The sequence below is a fragment of the Staurois parvus genome, unplaced genomic scaffold (assembly GCF_062004578.1).
Source record: "Staurois parvus isolate SC_StPar_1 unplaced genomic scaffold, SC_StPar_1.0 ptg000352l, whole genome shotgun sequence".
NCBI lineage: Eukaryota > Metazoa > Chordata > Amphibia > Anura > Ranidae > Staurois > Staurois parvus.
Genome location: NW_028318148.1, coordinates 4,789,665 through 4,814,559, shown reverse-complemented (window position 1 = coordinate 4,814,559; position 24,895 = coordinate 4,789,665). Strand labels below are relative to the sequence as shown.

The following is a 24,895-nucleotide window of genomic DNA, read 5'->3' as shown; positions in this document are numbered from 1 at the left end:
CACGTTGGGGTGAGATTCATTGTGAATGGCACCCCAACACACTGTACACATTAGAGTGCAATGCATGAAGCACCACAATGTGCATACAATGTTTTGTGGTGTGCTGCATTTTGAAAAAGGCTACCCTAATACAATGCACATTTTCCTGTTTAAAAATGCGCGTTAACATGCATGCATTAACGCACAGCAACAGATCTCTTCATTGTGATTTGGCTTTTAGATATTTCCAGTTCTGATAGACACCTGAAGTTGGTGTCATTGTTCACTCCATATCATGTAGAAATATATAATACGTTTTATAGTGTATAAATCTCTAGACACAAACAGTGATGTGCCCCCTGTAACTGGCAATCCCTGTCTCATGTCCTGCTGGCATAATAAACACACAGTGTGGAGTAAAACACAATCAGAGCACAGTGAACAAGCTCGAATGAGGCTTTATGTGCAAAGATGATTTTCTGGCTGCATTTTAATCCACGTGTCATTGTAAGACGGTTTACGTGACCTTCAAGTGCAGCCAGACTGGGCTGAATTGTGCATGGAGTGACATGTTGGGTGCAGTTCTGAGGACTCATAATAGAATCTAAGGAGGTCAATAAGGCTGATGGGACCCCCTGCGTCACTGGTCGTGGTGTCTGCTGCCCTGCTCCTCCTCTCCTGGGTTGGTGAGTACTTGGCGGGGTTTAGGGAAAGAACAGAAAAGAGCTGAATGAATTAGGTCAGATAATTGGCTTCCTAATGTGACATTATATGATTGTGTTATTTTGGCCTGTATTTTATTATATTACTATATGGCATTTGTAAAGGTATTTGCTGTATTTTTTTAAGAATTACATTGTTCCATGTTACTATACTGCATTACTTTTCATGTTTCGTGTTATGTATTACAGTTTGATACATTTAGTTATAATGTATTTACTTTTTATTAAACACAGTATATTTTGGAGTGTTATGTTATCATTTTACTGTATTATATTACATTTTAAAATGTTTCATGTTCTTACATTAAGTTGCACTGTAATAATTATATATTAAACACAGTATATTTTTGAGTATTACATTGTATCATGTTACTATACTGTATTATAATAACGTTAACAGTATATTATATTAAGGTATATTTTATTTACTATATATTATACAGGGTATTTTTAAGTATTAAAATGTATCAGGGCACTATACTATATTACATTTTATTATGTTTCATGTTTTGTATTACAGTATATTTCACCAGGATATACACATGATTTATCCGATAGCCCTATCCCCCTTCATACTCAAAACTTGCCTAGAATTGTCACAAACATTCAATATATCAATGTACTGCATTCAATATGTATAAGAAACAAGACACTTAGGGAAATAGGTGGATATACTTGGCTAGGTTTAGCTGTGTGTAAAGATTCCCATGCCTTTGAAAAGCAATCCACTTTTGGAATGCATTTCAGGTGTTTGACAGGGGGTGAGAAGTAAATATTTTTTCTTGTCGCCACCAGTTTTAACCCTGTAAATGCTGCCACACTACAGTGCAACCGTGTGCATTGCACATAGTTGTGGCCCTGCTCTATTTGCTTCAGTGGCAGTAGTGCCCGACAAACATGGCTTTTTGCCACAGCATGTGAACACCCCAATCCATTGCCTTTGCAATGGGGGGGGGGGGCAGTTGCATAGCAGTAAAAATGCAGAAAGGTAGTTTGGGGCAGGGGGGTAAAAACGTGTGATACTGTCCACCAATTGCACGTCTACGTCTAAATGAACACTAAGACTGACCCTAGATTACACCGATTTCTTCTGATTTGTGCAGACTTTTGTTGAGCCGGCTGGAAAATTATCAGCTGAACAGTGACTACGTTCTGTCACGTTCAGTCACTGTTCGTAAGCGTCACTGCGGTGAGATAGTTGCAAGGCTGTGGCTGCCAGAATACAATAGCTAGCAGTAGAAATTCCCCCATCTACACTGATATAGGGGATTGGTTTGATTGTCACAACTACCTGAATGAGGGAAAATGGAGCTGTGTATGGCTATTCGTAATGCAATGCAGGTACAACAGCCTGCCTGATCCTTTGAGCAGCACTTGAATCCTCACAGACAGGGCTGTAGAGGTCAGTGACATGCTCTTGTCACAGATTTACAAATAATGAGATGCACCATTTCCCATAGTGATTCTGTCTTGTGTGAGTCTGAATCACAGTGCTATACATCAGACTGGATGTAGAAATTGTTTTTTACGGTTTACATTCATACTGCCAATGCTGAGTCATCAGTAAATATTAGTTATTATTATTATACAAATCTCCTTCTGTTTAGGGCTACATTCACATCTGAGCTTAGTGATGCATCACCTTTTGCGCCGTGTTTTAGTTTTTTCGGCATATTTTTCACATGACAACCCATTGACTTGAGTGGACTGCCTGTCACGCGACAAATGCATCAAACAAGCACAAGTAGCAATTTTTAACACAGCCAAGTGTGTTATGTGACACAAGTGTTTGTGCATCTTTCACATGTGAGAAAATGCGTAAATGCTACCTGTGTTAGGGTGCTATTAAGAAATAATGGCAGCACAAGCATGTCACGCGTTTAGGCTGTTATTAGCACATTTATGAAAATACAGGCAGAAGCTTGTGTTTCTGTCCATGTTTGGGCTACGCTCAGGTGTGAATGGCACCTAAATGTTTTGTTCTTATATACCAGATTAAAAAGAAAAGTGGGATTTTGGGGCTGAAGGTTGGGCTCTCCTATGACAGCTTATGCACTACCTGATAACCACCTTTACATCTAACATCAAGGCAGTTGTGTTAAGCACCTGTGTTTATGTACCAGTAAGGAAGACTTTCCTGTGGTCTACCACATACTGCCCTGGGTCTATTTTGAATTTCAATACAGGGAGCTGTTTTTCCAAACCGCCATCTGTAAGGAGTATGCAGGCTGCAGCTGATGTGGAGATCTTTTGGTGTTTGATTCTGGTATTACCAACCTTCCTGATGAAGCCAATTATTGTGACACATTGAAGCTGCTATTTGATGAGATCTGTATAAAATCAGCTACTGTATCTAATCAATACTTGGACATGTTTTTGTCTCTATTTTTAATGGTTTGTATGATTATTGTATCAATACACATGCAAATTTGACATCAGTTTGCCTAATATATCAGCACCTTTAAAATCCCACTGTTCTTTGAATGTGGTATATACAGTTGTGTTCAAAATAATAGCAGACAGGCATCACTAACCTGGTCAGTCACTGTTTTTGGTAGAAATTATATTTCTACATGGCAAATAATTTATTAGCAGGTGTAGTAGAGTAATAGAAATCCAACAGACCCAACAGTCATGACATGCATGCTGCTGATTCTGTGTAATTGAATCACTAATTGAAAGGGGCATGTTCAAAATAATAGCAGTGTGGAGTTCTATTGGTGAGGTCATTCATTCTTTGAAAAACAGGTGGCAATTATTGCCCTTATTTAAGGAAGGAAGGCAGCAAATGTTGTACATGCTGGTTACAGTGCATTTCTCGCTGAAATTCTGAGGAAAATGGGTCGTTCCAGACATTGTTCAGAAGAACAGCGTACCTTGATTAAAAAGTTGAATGGAGAGGGGAAAACATATAAAGAAGTGCAGAAAATGATAGGCTGCTCAGCTAAAATGATCGCAAATACTTTAAAATGGCAACCAAAACCTGAAAGACGCGGAAAAAAGCAAAAAAACTACCATTTGAATGGATAGACGAATAGCCGAAATGCCAACAATCAGCTCCAGGAAGATCAAAGAAGGTCTAAAGTTACCTGTGAGTACTGTTACAATTAGAAAACGCCTATGTGAAGCCAAGCTATCTGCAAGAAGCCCCCGCAAAGTCCCACTGTTGAAAAAAAGACATGTGCTGAAGAGGTTACAATTTGCCAAACAGCACATTGACTGGTCTAAAGAGAAATGGCGCAACATTTTGTGGACTGATGAAAGTAAGATTGTTCTTTTTGGGTCTAGTGGCCGGAGGCAGTTTGTCAGATGACCCCCAAACACTGAATTCAAGCCACAGTACACTGTGAAGACAGTGAAGCATGGTTGCGCAAGCATCATGATATGGGGATGTTTCTCATACTACGGTGTTGGGCCTATTTATCGCATACCAGGGATCATGGATCAGTTTGAATACATGAGAATACTTGAAGAGGTCATGCTGCCTTATCCTGAAGAGGAAATGCCCTTGAAATGGGTGTTCCAACAAGACAACGACCCCAAACACACCAGTACACGTGCAACATCTTGGTTCCAGACCAACAAGATTGACATTATGGAGTGGCCAGCCCAATCCCCAGATCTTAATCCAATAGAAAACTTGTGGGGTGACATCAAAAATGCAGTTTCTGAGGCAAAACCAAGAAATAGAGAAGAACTGTGGAATGTAGTCCAATCATCCTGGGCTGGAATACCTGTTCACAGGAGCCATAAGTTGGTTGACTCCATGCAACACAGATGTACAGCAGTTCTCAGAAACAGTGCTTATACAACTAAATATTAATTAAGTGATTCAAAGGAAAGCAAAATCTTCAAACATTTTTCAGTTTATATAGTGAATGTTTGAGTTTGTAAAGAAGAATACAAACACTGCTATTTTTTTGAACAGTCTAATATTCACTTTTCTTCAATTTTTTTAGAGGAACAACACAAATTTGATATATTTTTATCCATTGGTTTGATTTGGAATAGAATGTGTTTGTGTTCCCAATGCATTTGTGTGTATGGAAATGAAAGCTATTAGAAGGATTTTAAGCTTTATTCACTTTTTTCAACACACTGCTATTATTTTGAACACAACTGTATGTACAATTTGGGAAGTGGTGCCTTTGGATTTCCCATTACTCGTTTTTTCTTTATATACATTTTTGCTTCTGTGATGGAAAGCTGTCCGGATTGCTGGATGCTGCTAGTAATTATTCTAAACAGCCCATCATATTGTCACCATTCAGTAACCAAATGGGTGCACACATGTGACTTTAGCTAACTACCTGCTGCTTATCTGAGCGCTCATTCTTGGGCCCAGTTTTTCAATGTTAAAGCTGAACTCCAAGTATGGTTTTTATTGCATAGATATATTGGTTCAGCTTGGACCAATATAAATATACATATTCCATACCTAAAGCTAATCTAAAGCTTAGAACACACGATCAGAATATCAGATGAAAAATACCGAAGCAATCATTTGATAATCTAATCATTAGTACACAGCTTTTGAGGGCTGATCGCAACAGGTCATGCAACACTATCCAGTGGGGCAAAAAATAAATTTTTTTCTCGTCCGATACCAGAACAAATGATTTTTGTTTAACCACATGCCCTCCAGGAGATTTACCCTCCTTCTTGACCAGGCCATTTTTTGCAATTCGGCACTGCGTTACTTGAACTGACAACTGCGCAGTCATGCAACGATGTACATAAATTAATTTTTTTTCTCACAAATGCAGCTTTTTTCAGTGGTATTTGATCACCTGTGTATTTTTGACTTTTTGCTATAAAACATATCCAGTAAAAAAAATTTAAAAAAATCAAATTTCTTCATAAATTTAGGCCAAAATGTTTTCTGCTACTTTGCTAAAAAAAATCCCAATACGTGTAAATTAATAGGTTTACATGAAAATTATAGCATCTACAAATGACAGTATATATAATGGAATTTTTATTTGTATTTGTTTTATACTAATAGTGACGGAGATCAGAGACTTATAATGGGACTGCGGGACTGTGGGACTGCAGCGGGCATTCTGACACCCGGTGGGAACTGACTAACTGCCGCAGACATCCTAATAACACTAATACAGTGATCACTGCTAATAAAAAGAACTGACTTTGTACTAATGACACTGGGAAGGAAAGGGTTAACATGTGGGGTGATCAAAGGGTTAACTATGTGCTGTGTGTGTTTTACTAGGGAGACATGCTGCTTTGTATCTCTCTGCTGTGCAGAGAAATACAAAGCAACATGTCCTTGCTGGCAGGAGAGAGACCTGTGTTGTTTACAAACAGGTCTCTCCCGTCACATTTCCCTGATGATCGCCATGTGCCGGTGGGGGATCTCTGGCGAGCACCCGGTGTTTGACATCCCTAACCGCCAATGGCAGAGTGCGCTCCCTACCCAGATATGCAAATCACATATATATATGCGAGATTTTGCGCAGCCCTGCCGCCCTGTAGCAGCACTTCCACTATAGGGCAGCGGGTAAGTGGTTAATCAGTACAGTATTTGTCCAGAATAACAGACGACCAAGACCAGGCATGCTCTAAAATGTAAGATTACATTACAATACAATATATTACATCACTTCTGAAGTTGTATTCTGTTTTATGAGAATTTTCTTAACTTCAGTAACCTCTTCATTTTCGATATGAGACTAGCATGCAAAAATAAAAAACAACAGACGATCATTTGTTCGATATTCTCATCCTGTGTACGAGGCATAAATGTGATCAGCTTAAAGAATAACTCCACTTTTGTTAAAAAAAACATTCCCCTCTGGGTGATCAATGTACATTGCAAGGATTTTAACAAACTTTGTAGCAAATTCCTTTGTTATTCTTAAGAAATAGCTGTTTGTTTGTCTGTGTCCATGTGCAAAAAGAATCTGTATGGGAGTGCTTTCATAATCATCAATCACCTGCTGCACATTTGGGATTACTCCTTTGGGAGTATCTCACCAAAAATGAATTGGTGAATTGTTGCAAGGGATGCTCAAAATCTGATTGGTATCTTAGTGTACACACTATCATGACGGATGTACAGCTGCTGAGATAAGCTCGGCCTTATCCTTATAGAGAATCTGTGGATTTTCCATCAAACTAGACCCCATGGCTGAAAAAAAGAAGCAGAAAGGAGCAAACATGGCTACCCCCATGTACATACTTTATAATGCCGACAGTGGCTTATAAAACATTCAACAATCATTGCCAAGGTTATTTATATTAAAGAGTAACTCCACTTTTGTGGTAAAAAAAAAATCAGCAAATAAAAAAAAAATAAATCTGGGAAAATCAGTAAGCCAATCACTCAAGCAGGAAATATAATTTTCAGATAGTGTTCGGTACACAGTCTGTGTATAGAACACCTCCAGGTAGCCATATTGCGTTGCATTTTACAGAAATTTTTAGTGATGCAGATTGAAACGAGAAGGTATTTTTTTTCTAACATTCAATTACAATATGATTTGATTCACAATTGTATACAGTATATTTTTTTTTTATTTGCTGATTTTTTTCAATCATCGGGTTCCGGCTGGTGATTACTCGCCGGCACCTGGGGGGGAGAACCGTTGGCAAACAAAACAGTTCTCTCCCCTGTCAGCTCCTGCACTCTGCTTTGCCATGCAAAGCAGTGTGCTTACAGTGAAGCGCACGCACACAGCCCCACAGTAAAACACACACAGCACACAGTTAACCCTTTGATCACCCCACATGTTAACCCCCCCAGTGTCAGAATGCCCGTCGCAGTCCAGCAGTCCTGCTATAAGTTGCTGACCACAGCCATTATTAGTAAAAATAAACAATTAAGAAAAAATCCCAGTATATATACCACCATTTGTAGACGCTATAACTTTCACGTCAAGCAATTGATTTACAGGTATTGGGATTTTTTTTTAGCAAAGACATGTATCAGAATACATTTTGGCCTAAATTTATGATGAAATTTGATTTTTTAAATTTTTTTACTGGACATCTCTTATAGCAAAAAGTCAAAAATATAGTTTTTTTCTCAAAATTGTGGGTCTTTTTTTTTTATAGCGCAAAAAATAAAAAATGCACAGGTGATCAAATACCACTGAAAGAACGCTCTACTAGTGGGGAAAAAAGGATGTACTGTATATATCATTTGGGTACAGCGTTGAATGACTGCACAATTGTCAGCTAAAGTAATGCAGCGCCGTAACGTACAAAATGGACTGGTCAGGAAGGGGGGTAAATCCTCTGGAGGGCAAGTGGTTAAAAAATTCTGTTACCAATGTGTCACAACAAGAATTCCTCTTTGTAAACATTACAATAATAATCTAAACACAATCAAAACATGAGGCAAGCAGCAAATCAGTCAGCAGAAATCAAAATGACAAAAAGAAACGTATTGAAAGACAGACCAGTACAAGACAGACTCTGACCGGTTGCTGGAGTTCTAGCACTTTGCTACTATCAGTTTTAATAAGCTGAAAACCATAAAGTTGCTGAAGCTTGAATAAACGCGCATCTCATCAGCTGCAGCAGCTCCATGTTTGTACCAGAGGGGTTGTAAATCTTCTCTGGATTAATCTCGTGGATCTGTCTGGCAATCCGCAGGAAAATATTAAGAGTTACAATAATGACAGAAAATCTCTTTACAGAATTCTTAGCATAGCAGTGCTGACATCTGTGACGATTATCTTTTGTTTGTTATGTCTGCAGCTTGGGGTCTACAGTGCTACAGCTGTAATATCATCTCCGGAACAAAATACATTGACAAGGGCTGCACCAGCCCGGAGGTTATCACCTGCTCCCATTCCCACCGAGGATACAAACAGCGCTTCTGCATTAAAACCGAGAGCGGTAAGTTGGTGCGCAGCTAGTGCCATCGTTGGTTGCCTTGGAATTCATGAGCTCTGCTCTTTATATGTATTGGCTAAGCCTGGCCCCCTTTTATTTATGAGAGGTGAAGATATAACCACAGAAATAAACAGAAGAATATGTCATAATAAAGATACTATAACTTGGACACCAGTTCACAAAAAGGATATCGGGAAACGGGGGAGAGTGCAGAGAAGGGCAACCAAACTGATACGAGGAATGGAGGAGCTCAGCTATAAGGAAAGATTACAGGAACTGAATTTATTCTGTCTTGAGGAGGTTAAGGGGGGATATGATCAACATGTATACATTCAAAAGTGACCCTTATAGTGAACTTGGTGTAGAGTTATTCACCTTAAGGTCATCACAGAGGACAAGGGGGCACTCTTTACACCTGGAGGAAAAGAGATTTAATCTGAAGATATGGAAAGGCTTCTTTACAGTGAGAGCTGTGAAAATGTGGAATAGACTCCCTCAAGAGTTTGTTCTGGCCAGCTCAGTTGATTGCTTTAAAAAGGTCTGGATTATTTCTTAAATGTACATAATTTAACTGGATACTAATATTTCTAGGTAACGATGATCCCAGGAATATCCAATTGCCTCTTGGGGGATCAGGAAGGAATTTTTTTCCCCTGCTGGAGCAAATTGGATCATGCTATATGCCTTTCTCTGGAAAAATTGTGGGTATAGGATAGTGTATATGGAGGGTTTCCATTTGTGTGCAGGGATATTTTTTCTCTGTTGGTTAAACTGGATGGACTTGTGTCTTTTTTCAACCAGATTAACATGTACCGTATTTTTCGCTCCATAAGACGCACCTGACCATAAGACGCACCTAGGTTTTAGAGGTGAAAAACAAGAAAAAAAAATATTCTGAACCAATGGACTGCAGACACAGTACAGGGGATGACCAGAGACTGCGGACACAGTACAGGAGATGACCAGAGACTGCGGACATAGTACAGGAGATGACCAGAGACTGCGGACAAAGTACAGGGGATGACCAAGAGACTGCGGACATAGTACAGGGGATGACCAGAGACTGCGGACATAGTACAGGAGATGACCAGAGACTGCGGACATAGTACAGGAAATGACCAGAGACTGCGGACATAGTACAGGAGATGACCAGAGACTGCGGACACAGTGCAGGAGATGACCAGAGACTGCGGACACAGTGCAGGAGATGACCAGAGACTGCGGACATAGTACAGGGGATGACCAAGAGACTGCGGACATACTACAGGAGATGACCAGAGACTGCGGACATAGTACAGGAGATGACCAAGAGACTGCGGACATAGTACAGGAGATGACCAGAGACTGCGGACATAGTACAGGAGATGACCAAGAGACTGCGGACATAGTACAGGAGATGACCAGAGACTGCGGACATAGTGCAGGGGATGACCAGAGACTGGGGACACAGTGCAGGAGATGACCAGAGACTGGGGACACAGTGCAGGAGATGACCAGAGACTGGGGACACAGTGCAGGAGTTGACCAGAGACTGCGGACACAGTGCAGGAGATGACCAGAGACTGCGGACAGTGCAGGGAATGACCAGAGACTGCAGACAGTGAAGGGAATGACCAGAGACTGCTGACCTTTGGGGAGGGAGGGGGAGCGGGTACCTGAATTTGACAGGTACCCGTTCCCACTTCCGCGGAGTTGCCTTCCCTCTTCTTCCCGGGCCTGCTTCTGTGACAGCCGGGTGCCCAATGCGCATGTGCGAGAAGCGCTGTGCTTTGTGAATGGCCCGGCGCCTTCTGGGACCTTTCATGTGTCCCAGAAGACACCGGATCATTCACAAAGCGCAGCATATGCGCAGTGGGCACCCGGCTGTCACAGAAGCCAGCACGGGAAGACTGTGCAGTGCTGGAGCGAGGAACAGGTAAGGCCCTGCAGGAGACAACAGCTGAGCGGCCGGCCCGGTATTCTGACATGGTGGCCGCAAAAATACCGAACCGGCCGCTTTATATTCGCTCCATAAGACGCACTGACATTTTCCCCCCTTTTTTTGGGGGAAAAAAGTGCGTCTTATGGAGCGAAAAATACGGTAAGCATGTACAGTGGGGATCGAAAGTTTGGGCACCCCAGCTAAAAATTTGTATTAATGTGCATAAAGAAGCCAAGGAAAGATGGAAAAATCTCCAAAAGGCATCAAATTACAGATTAGACATTCTTATAATATGTCAACAAAAGTTAGATTTTATTTCCATCAATTACATTTTCAAAATAACAGAAAACAAAAAAATGGTGTCTGCAAAAGTTTGGGCACCCTGCAAAGCTGAGACCTGCCAGTGTCATGGATTGTTCTCAATCATCATCTGGGAAGACCAGGTGATGTCAAGCTCAAAGGTTTTAAATGCCCAGACTCATCTGACCTTGCCCCAACAATCAGCACCATGGGTTCTTCTAAGCAGTTGTCTAGAAAACTGAAACTGAAAATAGTTGACTCTCACAAAGCTGGAGAAGGCTATAAGAAGATAGCAAAGCGTTTTCAGATGTCAATATCCTCTGTTCGGAATGTAATTAAGAAATGGCAGTCATCAGGAACAGTGGAAGTTAAAGCAAGATCTGGAAGACCAAGAAAAATATCAGACAGAACAGCTTGCAGGATTGTGAGAAAAACAATTCAAACCCACATTTTACTGCACGATCCCTCCACAAAGATCTGGCAGACACTGGAGTTGTGGTACACTATTCCACTATAAAGAGATACTTGTACAAATATGGTCTTCATGGAAGAGTCATCAGAAGAAAACCTCTTCTACGTCCTCACTACAAAAATCATCGTTTGAACTTTGCAAATGAAGATATAGACAAGCCTGATGCATTTTGTAAACAAGTTCTGTGGACCGATGAGGTTAAAATTGAACTTTTTGGCCGGAATGAGCAAAGGTACGTTTGGAGAAGAAGGGGCACAGAATTTAATGAAAAGAACCTCTGTCCAACTGTTAAGCATGGGGTTGGATCAATCATGCTTTGGGGTTGTGTTGCAGCCAGTGGCACAGGGAACATCTCACGAGTAGAAGGAAAAATGGATTCAATAAAATTTCAGCAAATTTTGGATGGTAACTTGATGCCATCTGTGAAAAAGCTGAAGTTAAAGAGAAGATGGCTTCTACAAATGGATAATGATCCTAAACACACCTCGAAATCCACGGGGGATTACATCAAGAGGCGTAAACTGAAGGTTTTGCCATGGCCTTCACAATCTCCTGACCTCAACATAATTGAAAATCTATGGATAGACCTTAAAAGAGCAGTGCGTGACAGACAGCCCAGAAATCTCAAAGAACTGGAAGACTTTTGTAAGGAAGAATGGGCAAAGATACCTCAAACAAGAATTGAAAGACTCTTGGCTGGCTACAAAAAGCATTTACAAGCTGTGATACTTGCCAAAGGGGGCAGTACAAGATATTACCACTGCAGGGTGCCCAAACTTTTGCAGTCGCCATTTTTTTGTTTTCTGTTATTTTGAAAGTGTAAATGATGGAAATAAAATCTAACTTTTGTTGACATATTATAAGAATGTCTAATCTGTAATTTGATGCCTTTTGGAGATTTTTCCATCTTTCCTTGGCTTCTTTATGCACATTAATACAAATTTTTAGCTGGGGTGCCCAAACTTTCGATCTCCACTGTACAGTAGTTCACAGTGTATGGTGTGACAGCCTTTATTTCAACATATGCAAGTCATAGAAAAACACCTGTGAACAAAACCCAAATAATAGCCCTCCAAGTGAATAGAGACCGGCCTTCGCCAGTGCAGGAAAAGAAAAAACCCTGCATGCAATTTTTCAAGTGTGTGAAATAGTAACTGAAGATAAGAGCTTATAAAGGACAGAAAAGATAGGAAAATAAGAAAGTAGATATCATGTACTTGGTGGAGAGTGGAATGTTATGGAGGCCTCTCTTGCACCTCCTGCCCAACACTCCTGAAGGTGGAGACAGAGAGTGTGAGGGCAAAGAGTGGCACGAGTCAGAGGTGTCCCTAGGGTTGGTGTCACCCAGTGCGGTAACACTTGGTGACACCCCCTCCGATGATCCCCGCAGAATGGATCGGATCTGCGGATTGAGCATAATGGATCGGACTCTGATCCATTATGCTCAATACGCAGATCCGATCTATCCTGTGGGGATTGTCAGCTTTCTTTACAACTTACCTTTTCTTGGAGTGGGTCCGGGACAACTGCGCATGTCCCGGTTTCAGGCATGATCAGTCGATGATAGCAGTAGTTCTATCAGCAATTGATCGTGCCTGAAAGTGGGACATGCGCAGTTGCTTCAGGGGGACATCTACATGGGAGACACATCTTGCCGATACACCGGTGTCTCCCCGCAGGATCGTGTGCATGCAACCTATATGGGTTGACACCAGACCCGCTCCAAGAAAAGGTAAGTTGTAAAGAAAGCTTACGATCATCGGCTTGCTTTACAACTTACCTTTTTGTGGAGTGGGTCCGGTGTCACCCTGTGTGGTCAGTGTCACCCGGTGTGGACCGCACCCCCCGCACCTGCCTCGGGACGCCACTGTCACGAGTAGCTCGCTGGTGGTGTCCACTCTGTAGGTGGGTAGAGCTGGTAGTCGCAGACCTCGGAATGGAATGCATGAGCAGCTTGGCACCAGAGCAGAAGATGAAGCAGGACCAGGAGACAGGCAGCATACAGCAGTGCCTGGGCAGTGAGGAACCAAATCGGCAGGCAGAGCAAGTCCAGGAGGCAGGCCAAGGTCAGTAACAGCCAGGCAAAGCAGTACAGAAACAGTAGGCAAAGGCAAGTCCAGTAAACAGGCCAAGGTCAGAGTAATCAGGTGAACAGAGTTTAAGCAGGAGCTGAAGCAAAGTCCAAAGGCAAGCTAGGTCATACACAGGTAAGCATGTACAAGCTGGATCAAGCTTGTTCCTGTGACCTGGATCAAGCTGAAGACCATTCAGCAATTGTTCATAATGACAGACCAGTTTAAATAGGCCATTGGGTACCAAGTGTGCATGCTAATTGGAATGCGCGTGAGTCCATTTGCATGTGCACATGCATGCACAAATGTGTGCGTGATGAACTGGAACAGCACATCTTTTGCTTCTTCACTCATAAGTATGAGCACAAGACCAATGCATATGAATATGAGCATAAGTCTGTACTGGTTTTCTGGTGCCAGCTATTCGGTTTCTCTTACAGTAGAGGAAGGAAGAGAGAGAGAAAAAAGGCAGGTTGTGAATATGTCTTTGTAGGTAGCAAAGAACTTGATTTGTGGCCTTTGGAATCACATCTTACGAAAGGGACCCACTTACTTTCTCAGAGACAGGGTAAGGTCCTCCATGTTTATGATGTCCTTTACTGTTTTAACCCATTGACCTATTGTGGGGATCATGGTAGATTTCCAAATAGCTGGAATACAGGTCTTAGCAGCATTTAAGAGATGAATTACAAGGGAGTGAAAGTATTTCTGTTTTGAGAACGAGCTGAGATGAAGGAGACACAGAGCAGGGTTGTCTACAACGAACGGTCCCATAATTTCCAAAATCAAATCACAGAGTTTGGTCCAGAAAGGACAAATCCCTGGGCAAGAACAGAATATGAAGAATATTGTACCCTTAGGGTCTCCACATCTACAGCAATTAATGTCCTGGAATATTCTGTGTAATCTCACCGGTACCCTATACCATCTAGTTAGCAATTTATAACTAGACTCCTGAAGCCTAGATGATATAGAAGATTTATGTGCATAAAAGAGAATGTGGTCCCTTTGTTCTGGTGTAAATTGCTGAGTAAGATCTTTCTCCCATTCAGTTAAGAAAGGGGCACATAATTTTCAAGAGGGGAGGTAAGTGTAGTGTAGGCAGCGGAAAGGCCATGTCTGAGCGGGGCAGGGTCCTTACAACTTAATTCAAAAGATGACAGTCAGGGAGTCCACCTGTTTGGGTTTAATATAATATATTAAAAAATGTCTGATCTGCTACGCCTGCCAAATAGGAAATGAAGGGTCTATCATTGACTGGATTGTAGGTATGTTTTTTCCAACTACCAGCTTCCCTAAAGTCCATCAGTCTGAAACTGTTCGTAAATAAAAATCATTTAACTCTTCCATCCCTATCGTGTGGCAGGGCAGTGTGACATGAAACTTTTTTTTAGTCTTGTTCAATTAGTTCCTGAAGTGTATACTGTATCAACTGATAAAATGTTACTATTTGTTACAGAACTGTAATGAACAAGTACTGTATATCTTTAAATTTGTTTCCAATGTTCTTGCAGTACAAAAATTATCATCATTTCAGCACCTGACACCCCCACAAATTCTAAGGCTGGCCATACGTTATACAATTTTCTTAAGATTTTTGCTTTAGATTTACCAAAAACCATATAATAGGAGGTCAAACCCAAACAACAGTTTCAGTTGTATCCAATTAGGCAGGCCCTCGCACTACACAGTTGAAGGTAAATCTAAAGGAAATTGGGCAGAAATTGGACAAAAAATTGTGTATGGCCAGCCTTAGTCCACACTCACCTTCACCTAATGCTGACAGCAGAAGCCTGTGAAGGAGCAGAGAAGGAAAAGCTGCAGGTGCCTAAAGGCAGATTAGCCTCTATTTTAAAAAAATCAGACTAGTTCAGGCATAACTTTCTAAGGAGGAGTGATCAAACACCGGAGTAAAAAAAAAAAAGAAATTTCTGCACTCATATCTAGTAGTTAGAGGAGTGAGGCTTTCAGTTATGAAAATACTATAGCCAAGGCTTTTCTTTTTCAGAGAATAGGTGTAGGTACGTCCCCTTTCCAAGTCACCCCTCATTTCTGCCCTCTACCCACCTCCAAGCACTGCCCTTTGGTTCCACCCTCCTTCTCACCTATCAGTACCACCCCTTTTAGAGAATACAGGACCAAGTATCAGTTTGTGGTGCTAAGTAATTTGTATGGAATGTGTTAATGACAAGAAAAGCTGTAAAATAGATCTCTTGCAGCAAGCAACAATAGAACCCCCACAAAAAAACACCCACCCAGCAAAAATAGACCCCCCAGCAGCTAGCAACAATAGCCCCCCCCCCAGCAGCCAGCAACAATAGAGCCTCCATCAGCCGGCAGCAATAGACCTCTCCTTCAACAGTAAATATCTTCCAGTAACAATTGAGCTTCCAGCAACAATTGCCCCCCCCCCAACAACAATCAATCCACCAACAACAACAATATACCTCCCCAGCAACATTAGACTCCCTGCAATAATAGATCCCCCTCAGTGAAAATAGATCCTCCAGCACTCATAATAAATAGCCCCTTCAGCACACAACTTTTTCCATTATATTCACTTAGGACATTCTCCTGCATTCTCACTGAAAAAAGCCCTGATTATAGCAATACATAGTTTCTTTGTGCACCTTTGTTTAGTTGCCTGTGTTTCATCTGGTAGATTTTCCTTCACTTTCTGCCCTTGGAAAATAACAGGATGTGAGAGAAAATTTTAATTATCCATAATTGCTTCCTATCTGATGTGTACTGGTGCTGTGACATGTACTTTTTCCCTTCTTATTGCAGTGGTGTTGGGGAAACTCTTGACCAGTGGCTGTGCCACCTCCCGTCATTGCCAGCAACAGGAATTACCAGGAGTGCAGATCCATTGCTGTGACACCGATCTATGTAATGGCACCTCAAATCGCACAGAACGTTGCCTGATCCTGCTCATACTTGGACTCTTTTCGGCAGCGTTTGGCTTCTTCCTATGAAATGCATGAAGCTTTATACACACTGAGTGATCCAAGTGTTGGAAGCTGACATTTGGACAGGCTACTGATGATGACCTAAAATAATTTCTAAACAATTGTAGTCTTCCAACAGGCTGTCCAGTAGGACCTTGAAAAGGTGGTGGAAAGTATGTCTGTAAAAAAGTTTGAGTTGGTTTTTGATTAGTTGCATGGTCTACAAATATGGCTTCCTCATAATACTTCACAACCACATGCAATCTATCAAATAAATCCTTTTAATTAACCTGAAACTGCATTTTTTAAAATAAATAAATAAATATGAGTTGTGTACATTGCAGGGATTCTGAGAGACTTGATAGTAGGTTTAGTGTTAGAATTATCTGATGAAATATTTTAAAATGAGTCCTAAGGTGGAGGTTCTTGGTGTACTAGAATCACAGAATCAGTTCCTGGGAGGACTCCAGAAAGTATCTCGCTAAATATTTACCATTCAGAACAGCTACTGACATTTCTGGAGATGCTATACCTTTGTCTGCCTGCAATTCAAACTTGACCCAATTACAGAAGCAAGAGGGTGAGATTTCTGGAAAATTAAGTCACAGGAGTACATTTATTATGGTTGTGAGAAAGAAAGATTAAATTTTGTGGTAGTTTTAGAAACTCATACTGGCTGCAGATTGAAATGGATATTAAAGTTTAAATTACAAAATGTAATTTGCAGTATTTTCTTACATTTTTAACACAATAATATTTTCTTTTTAATATTTCCATGTTGGAATGAGAATAGATATAATATGGTTATAATTTAAATTGGCAGTTCCCATATCTGCGCAGAAATGGAAACATTTATAATGGTACCACATACATTTCTGAGCAAGTTTGTTATCAGCCATCTTAGGCTCATGGAGTCTGATCACAGGCTGTTGCCTACAGTATCCTTCTATAGGAGTACAGGACAGAAATACTGTTGTGTGCAGGTAAAAGTCGCCCTACATGACCAAATATTTATCTTAATTATTCAGTCAATTTAATGGATATTTCTGTAATGTTCAGAAACCTTTAAAGTTATAACTGGAAATATTTTTAGGCTATTCCTTAAAGTAGAACTATGTCTTCCCATTAAAAAAAGATGTGCTGCTGCACTTAAAGTTGAACAGAAGGAATTCAGCTACTTTGTAAAATGTGCTGGATTAGTAGGGGTTAAGTCCAATGAGGTGCATGTCACCTCATGGACTCATCTCTTTGATTTACAATTTACCTTTTTTCTGAGTATCGGGAGCCAGAGGCGTCCCTAGGGTTGGTATCACCCGGTGCGGTAACACGAGGTGTCACACCTCCAGAGAGGAAGGAGCGGTGCCGGTATAGCGGTAAAATGAGTAGCTCAACCCGTGAAGATATGTATCCCCTGAAGCAACTGCGCATGTGCTGGTTTCAGGTCGAAAAAGTCGATCTCCGACTTTACCACAGAGCTGCCACAGTTAACCCCTTACATGCTGCAAACCACTGAAGCTGATCCCGCGGATCACTATCTGCAAGATCAGTTAACTCCGTATAGGTTGAACATATACGGGGTTAACTGATCTTGCAACCCATAGTGATCTGGGGGATCAGCTTCAGCGGTTTGCAGCCTGTAAGGAGTTAACTGTTGCAGCTCTGTGCTAAAGTCGGAGATCGGCGATCGGCTTCTTCGGGCTGAAACGGGAACATGCAAAGTTGCTTCAGGGGATACATGTCTTCACAGGTCCGGGATACTCATTTTACTGGTATACCGGGGGCAGCTGTCACTGTGCCGGGAATCTGGGATCCCCCCAATAACTGGCCAGGACCTTCACAGAGCCTAGAAGCTCTGCTGGCATCCTGCTCCTGCACCCCCTGTGATGGTGTCACCCCTCTAGGGATTCCACTGTCGGGAGCATAGCTATCTTCTGACACTCTGACTCTGGATCATCCAGTCTAAGCTCCTGAGGTTGGACAATCACATGCAGCGGCTGTGCCCACCCCTCCCCTCCTTCTGCTCAGTCACAGAGTGCTTTGTAGTAAGCAAATTCATTCACAGAGGATTCTGTGAATTAATAGTGGAGGGGCTGGCAGACATGCTGTGTGTGAGAAAACAGCACCTCTCCTGCAAGATCCCTGGGAGAGTAGTGATAGCTGCACTCCCAGAGCTCCTTAAAACTATAAGATATAATTTAAAGAGGCTTGCACCTTGTTGAACGTAACTCGCAGTATGCCAGCACCTTTTACAAAGTGGCTGAATTCCTGGAGTTTAGCTTTAATTATAATAGCATCTGCACTTACAGTTTTCTTTGAATCCTGTAAAGTCCCACAAATACTCATGTAGGCTAAGCATGCAGTGCATAAAAATGTAATGGGGGCATGGCTAGCAGCAGAGCTTGAGAGGGGGAAATTTGAGTGACTCACAATATGTGAATATGTGTAAAAAGATTTTGAACAAAAAGGCCTGGTACAGGAAGGTTGACAGTTATTTCTTGGAAAGGATACATTCAAATTCTTATCAATCGTTTTAATAGCACCAGGGGCAGACTGACCATTTGGAAACTAGGGCACTGCCCGAGGGCCCAGGGTCAGTAGGGGGCCCCATGAGATGCCCCTGGTACCTTTTTCATAGACTTTTTTGAGTTTGGGCAAGGACATGGGCCCCATGATCCCCTATTGCCTGGGGGCCCCATGAGTTGTCAGTCCGCCCCTGAATGGCACCTAAAAATGCGGTGTGATTCTGCCGCAATTGTAGTATGATAAATTGCAATGTAATGTTCGCAAATTAAAATGCTTGAAGCGTGTTACCCAAAAGAAGTTCAAAAGCTTCTTTTGGGCGACCTGCTTCACCCAACGCAGTTTGCAACTGCAGCATTATCCATCGTGCCTCTGTTTTTTTCGGGTTTTTTTAAAATAACAAATACAGCAATATAGAGTTTGAATAAGAGGTTTAGTGGAACATAACACTTTTGGGTGTAAAATAAAAAAGGAAGAGAGTGCTCTGCACAGTTGCTGTGAAGGGAAATAACCCAGAGACAGGCAATCATGTCTGCTGTCACCATCACTGCCCAGGCTCCTCAGGGGCTGGTAAATCCACCCCCTTCAGAAGTCACTAACCCCAAAAAGCCAGGTCTTAAGACCAATCAGCTCACGTATGCAGAATGTGGTGGTGAAGCATCAGTTTGCTTGGCCTTTCTACCAGCCAGTAGGCTGTATCATGCTCAATCTACCTGTAAGTCACCAATCACAGCAGTCACAGGAGATTTGTACACAAAGAATGACTTTCATTCATAACCATTCACAGTGTACTTTTGTGATGAGCTCTGTGATTAGTCATAGTGATTACATGGTACAAACAGGGCCAATAGCAGCCCATACTACTCAAAGAATGGCGGTGAATGAATGGATGCCATTAACGAAATGGGTTGCTTATAACAGTGATCAAAGTGTTATGAGCAATCACCTGATCACCTCCCCAGAATAGTACAGTGTTACTATGGTAACATTACACTGCTGAGGTCACAGTACATTAAAAAAATCTAAATAAAGGAAAACAATTGTAAAAAAAAAAGTAAAAAAATTGAAAAAGAAATATTAAGTTTTCTTTTTTTTTACATACTGTCACCAGTCAGTGTCCCTTATCACTGCCACACCAGTCATATGATGACACTCTACTGCACAGTATGTAAAACATATTTAATTTCTTAATTTTCTTCAAAATTGTGATAAAAAAATTAAAACTTTAAAAAACTTGCCATGCCACTTACTAAATACCTCAGACTAAATACCTCAGACTGTCTACTTTCCAAAAATGGGTCATTTGGGGGGTATTTGCACTGTCCTAGTATTGTGGGGCCTCAAGAAATATGATAGGCTGTTAGTACATCAGGGTTGATCAATTTTCAAATAAATTGTATATGCCATAGATTGAAGACTCTATAACTTTCACTTTTTTGGGTTATTTTACCAAAGAAATGTAGCAGAATACATTTTGACCTAAATTTATGAATAAAGATTACTTATTTGCAAAATGTTTATAACAGAAACTAGAAAAAAGGTTTTTCCAACATTTTTGAACTTTTTTCATTTATACACCAACAAATAAAAAACCTAGTGGTGATTACATGCAATTAAAAGAAAGCTCTACCTGTCTCAGAAAAATGATACAAATTTCATTTGGGTACAGTGTTGTATGACTAATTGTCATTCAAAGTGTTACAGCACTGAAAGCTGAAAATTGAAGGAGGTGAAAGTATCCAATACTGAAGAGGTTAAGCCACACTTACTGTTTGCTGTGGGGTGCTATGAGCTCCACGGGTCACCATCTCCCTGGTAGGGGCCCCAATGCATTTTTTTGCCGAGGAGCCCATGATACCATTAAGGTGGCACTGCCTCCATGCAAGGGTTGCCATCAATTGTTAAATAAAAAATAGGACAGGAGCTGGAGACACATTCAATCTCACCTGTCCTTGTATATTGGTTTTATAGGTACCACACCCCTATTTGATCAGAAAAATGCAAAACCCTAACAGAGAAAAACTAATGGGGCTTTCTAAGGCACCATACCATATGAAAATATAAAGATGTACAACATGAAAAAACTAGATAATATAGAACCAGTTTTATTATTAAAAAACCACATAAGTGATAAGAAAGACCATATGGTCAGCCAAAATAGACACAAACATAGTAAAGCAGCAAAAACAAAATATAAATCTATAAGTAACAAAAAAGGGGGGAAGGCTCTGGCCCAGGACGCAAAAGCGTCACGAGCAAGAGTCTAAAAGCCCCAACAATATCATTAGATAAGAAAATCTCAATGGATAAGTGTATTTCCATAGAGTTGAATTAGAGAAATGGATAAGTAATTCAGAAATCCGACGCGTTCCGTGGGATAAGACCAACTTCCTCAGGGAATTTAGGAAAACAAAATAACAATGACTATAATGAAATCAAAAACAAAAAATACAAAACCAATTAACAATGAAAAATACAGATAAAACATGATAATGAACTCAATGAAAGTGTAAAGCAAAAATACATGGATAAAGTAAAGGCAGAAAATTACCAACTGATGATGCTCTGTACAATAGTAACACTTGATGTAGACAAAGATCAATATTGGTAGAAAATACAGGAAAGCCTTATTCAGTGGACAATGGGGAGGAAACCACCAGTCCAAGAGTACCTCTGGTCCTATTAGGGAACCATCAGTAAAAGAGTACCTCTGGTAAGTTACACAGCAAAAAGCCAAACCAATATTCTAAGGGTCCACAAAATAATCAATAATTTAAAACTAAAAAAAAAACACTTTCAGCTTCAAACCATATTTGCAGGTCTGAGTTCTTTCAGTTCTGTACAGAGCATTATCGGTTGGCAAGCCCCATTCGTTTTTCTCTATTAGGGTTTTTGCATTTATTTGGTTGCCATCAATTCTCTGTGGTGCCCCACACCAAGCGGTAGTACATGCACTCACTAGATCTATATGCATGTCTTTCACAAGAGAGGCATAGTTGCTTTTTTCAGCCTTAGAAGGAAATCTCCTGCTGCCAGTCTGGATTGTCACTTCAAATCTAAAAAAAGAGTCACACCATGTAGACAGTAATCCCGCACAGCATAATTCCGCGTTATAAAGGATGCCTTATGAAAATAACCTTATATACTCACATCTTCCAAAGGAAAAACAGGCTGGTAAAAACAATCATCAGTCCAGCTAGGTTTCTCAGACCTACGGGTACCTCTTCATCACAGCCGGCAGTGCTGTGTGAGAGTACTCCTGACCTTTCACAACAGACAGATCTTTCAGCCCACACTATCCAGCTCCGCACCAATGTGTTTTGTTGGTACAGTGATTTTTTTTAATAAGGGTGTTTTCTTAGTGCTTTGAGGTAAAAAGGCAAAAAGCAGTGCTCACAGGAGGGAACACACCCTAGATTAAATGATGGAATCCAAATGCGGGTGCTGTGGCTCTGAAGTGTCCTCCGACCACTGACTACAACATAAAATGATAGGAAGAGTCTGCAACTCCAATATCCATATGAAGACTTTATTCGTTACATAAGAGTGACATAAAAAGCAACTGATGTGCTTCGGCAAGTAGCCCTGTCCACAGCATAATGCTTAATGAAAAACACAAGACATATATACATAATTGCTCCACCCAAATTGCTGGCACAAAATAATCAAGCAATATGCACAATTAGACAAATAACCAATTAAAATCAAGTAGGACAGGGAAACAGGCAATAGCAAACATAATGGTAAGGATTTGATGGTAAATGGATAAATGCAATGAAAAATCCAGGTAATGTTTTTTTGTGCAGTGCAACTTGGTTGCTACTTTAGAGCTACTTTGAAGTGGTTTGCATATTCTATGGGACCAAAATCACACCAAAGTAGGGCAGGAAACTTTTTTCAAAATTGTGGCATGTTGAGTTGCATTGGGAGTTTATAAAGGCATTATAAAAATTCCTACCTGTACCTTATGTTTTTCAGCTGTAAAAGATGTGCATTGATCATGTAGCTTCATTGTGTCATTTGTTGCTCTGTACACACAGTCTATAGTAGTGGAGATCTTCACATTCCAGGGTCAGAAGTTTCTGTTTGTGTTCAAACATGAGGCATACCGCATAGCACTGCACAGGTTAATGCATGAGCACTGTCTGTAGTCTTAGAACTGACACTTCCTGTGAAGATACTACTTATCCCACGATCTCTGGTTCTCTTAGTCTAGTGCTCTGCAGGTGCATAGTAATTAGAATTGACACAGACCAAGCAGACAGAACATAAGTAACAGATAGATCACCACGCAGTGTTTCATCACATTAGCACTCCCACATTTGTTATGTAACACAGAAGAAATAATGAGTCATGGATTATGATTGTGAACAAGAAATTACCTGTCTCTTTAGCAAATAGGGGCAAACTAGATGAATGATTACATAGATATAGGGGGATCGATCAGCCATGACACTACAAATTTCAGCCACAACATGTGAATCCATCATTAAAAGCTAAGGCAAACAGGGAATATAAACACACTAATACCTCTTATAGCCCCCTTGAGGACGGGAGGTCTGTTAAAAATGGCCCTCCCAACAAAGGATATTGTGCTAAACCTTTGCGAAGTGGATGAGTGGGTTTGATAACAAAGTTCACCCAGGGCACCCAAGGCAGAGCCTCTGCAAAAAGAGGGGATTTCCTTCCTGGGAAATAAACCATTAATAGTTTGGAAACATTTTTGGGCAGTATACACGATAGGATTGTAAAAGACATGGCACACCTTTGGGTGCAAAAAGGAGAGTAATAATGCAGTGTGCATAGCGCGTCATGGCAAACAACAGGTGTGGCCAGAATGCATTAATAGATGGCAATAGATTTGTGTGTGACTACCTCTGTTACTTGGGGAGCCGCAGCTCGGTCTAAATATTGTGTCTGGGTTTCAGGCAGACTGTCACCCCCCTTTGTAATATTGGGGTCAGTGTCACCCCACCCTAATACAAGGGTTAGTGTCACCCTCCTACATAATCCAGGGGATCCCCATTAGATCAGAGTTCCCTTATATCAGTGTTCACCTTTGAGACCTAACAAACAAAAAATTAAAAAAAATGCAGCTCAACCTCCACCTATATTTATATTAATTCATATAAAGAAAAATAATTGTAAATGATGGTGGAAATCCCCAAGGGTAATCCAAGTATCAATACACTTTAATCTTATTCAGACATATATGCTGTGCAATCTTAATACATATCATTCTATATGAATAGTGGTAGAAACCTCCAATCCATTCCAAAATGTCTTGTGCTAACACTCAACTTATAAAGTCCTTTTGAGTTGGATATTAGCACAGGAAATTATAAAATGGATTGAAGGTTTTCCATCACAATTCAGATTATGTGTATCAAGGTTGCACAGAAGATATGTTTGAATGTGATTGGAGTGTATTAATACTTGGACTCGGGGGTTTCCACCATCATTTTCCAATTATTTTTCCACATATGAATTAATATAATTATAGGGGGAGGATGCGCTGCATTTTTTAAATTTTTGTTTGTTGATGTGTTTCAATTTCCTGTTTTAGATCAGAGTCCCCTTATATCAGCAACCCCACTTAGAGATCAACCATTTGTCTCTAAGGGGGGTGCTGACATAAGGAGACTCTAATCTAATGGGGGTCTGTAAGGGCGGTGCTGACATAAGGGGACTCTGTATGTAATGGGGGTTTGCAAGGGGAGGGCTGATATAAAGGGACTGTGATATAATGGGAGGTCTCTAAGGGGGGCAGGGGGGTGCTGATATAAGGTGACTTTGATATAATCAGGATTTCTAAGGTGGGGGGCTGATATAAGGAGACTCCCCCCAGAGATCCCCATTAGCTAAGAGTCCCCATATATCAGAGCCCCCTTTATAGATCTCTATTAGATCAGAGAAACCCCCCTTATATCAGTGCCCCCTGCCCCTAAACACCCCGATCAGATTGCCTTACAAGAGCTGCTGCGAGCCAGAAAGTGTGTGAGCCAGAGTTTGGGGGCAGAGCTGGGAGGTGGATCTGCTGTACTGTAGCAAAATTCTCCTCCCACTATGGGGGGGGGGGAAGGATGAGCAGGAGCAGACGT

At 41.0% G+C, this 24,895-nt stretch overlaps 1 protein-coding gene across 1 annotated transcript; it reads left to right on the top strand.

Annotated features, from left to right (window-relative positions):
• Positions 1-533: 533 nt before the first annotated feature.
• Positions 534-16,994, top strand: LOC149456668 (uncharacterized). Its single transcript, XM_089684646.1, has 3 exons — positions 534-665; positions 8,424-8,564; positions 16,114-16,994. The coding sequence occupies exons 1-3, from the start codon at positions 605-607 to the stop codon at positions 16,299-16,301; spliced, it is 390 nt and encodes a 129-aa protein (XP_089540772.1). The 5' UTR covers positions 534-604; the 3' UTR covers positions 16,302-16,994.
• The last annotated feature ends 7,901 nt before the right edge of the window (positions 16,995-24,895 follow it).

Excerpts from the sequence above, each read along its gene's own strand:
- LOC149456668 (XM_089684646.1), top strand. The coding sequence starts at position 605 with ATGGGACCCCCTGCGTCACTGGTCGTGGTGTCTGCTGCCCTGCTCCTC. Across the intron at positions 666-8,423 it reads GCTCCTCCTCTCCTGGGTTG|CTTGGGGTCTACAGTGCTAC; the intron begins GTGAGTACTTGG and ends TTATGTCTGCAG. Across the intron at positions 8,565-16,113 it reads CTGCATTAAAACCGAGAGCG|TGGTGTTGGGGAAACTCTTG; the intron begins GTAAGTTGGTGC and ends TTCTTATTGCAG.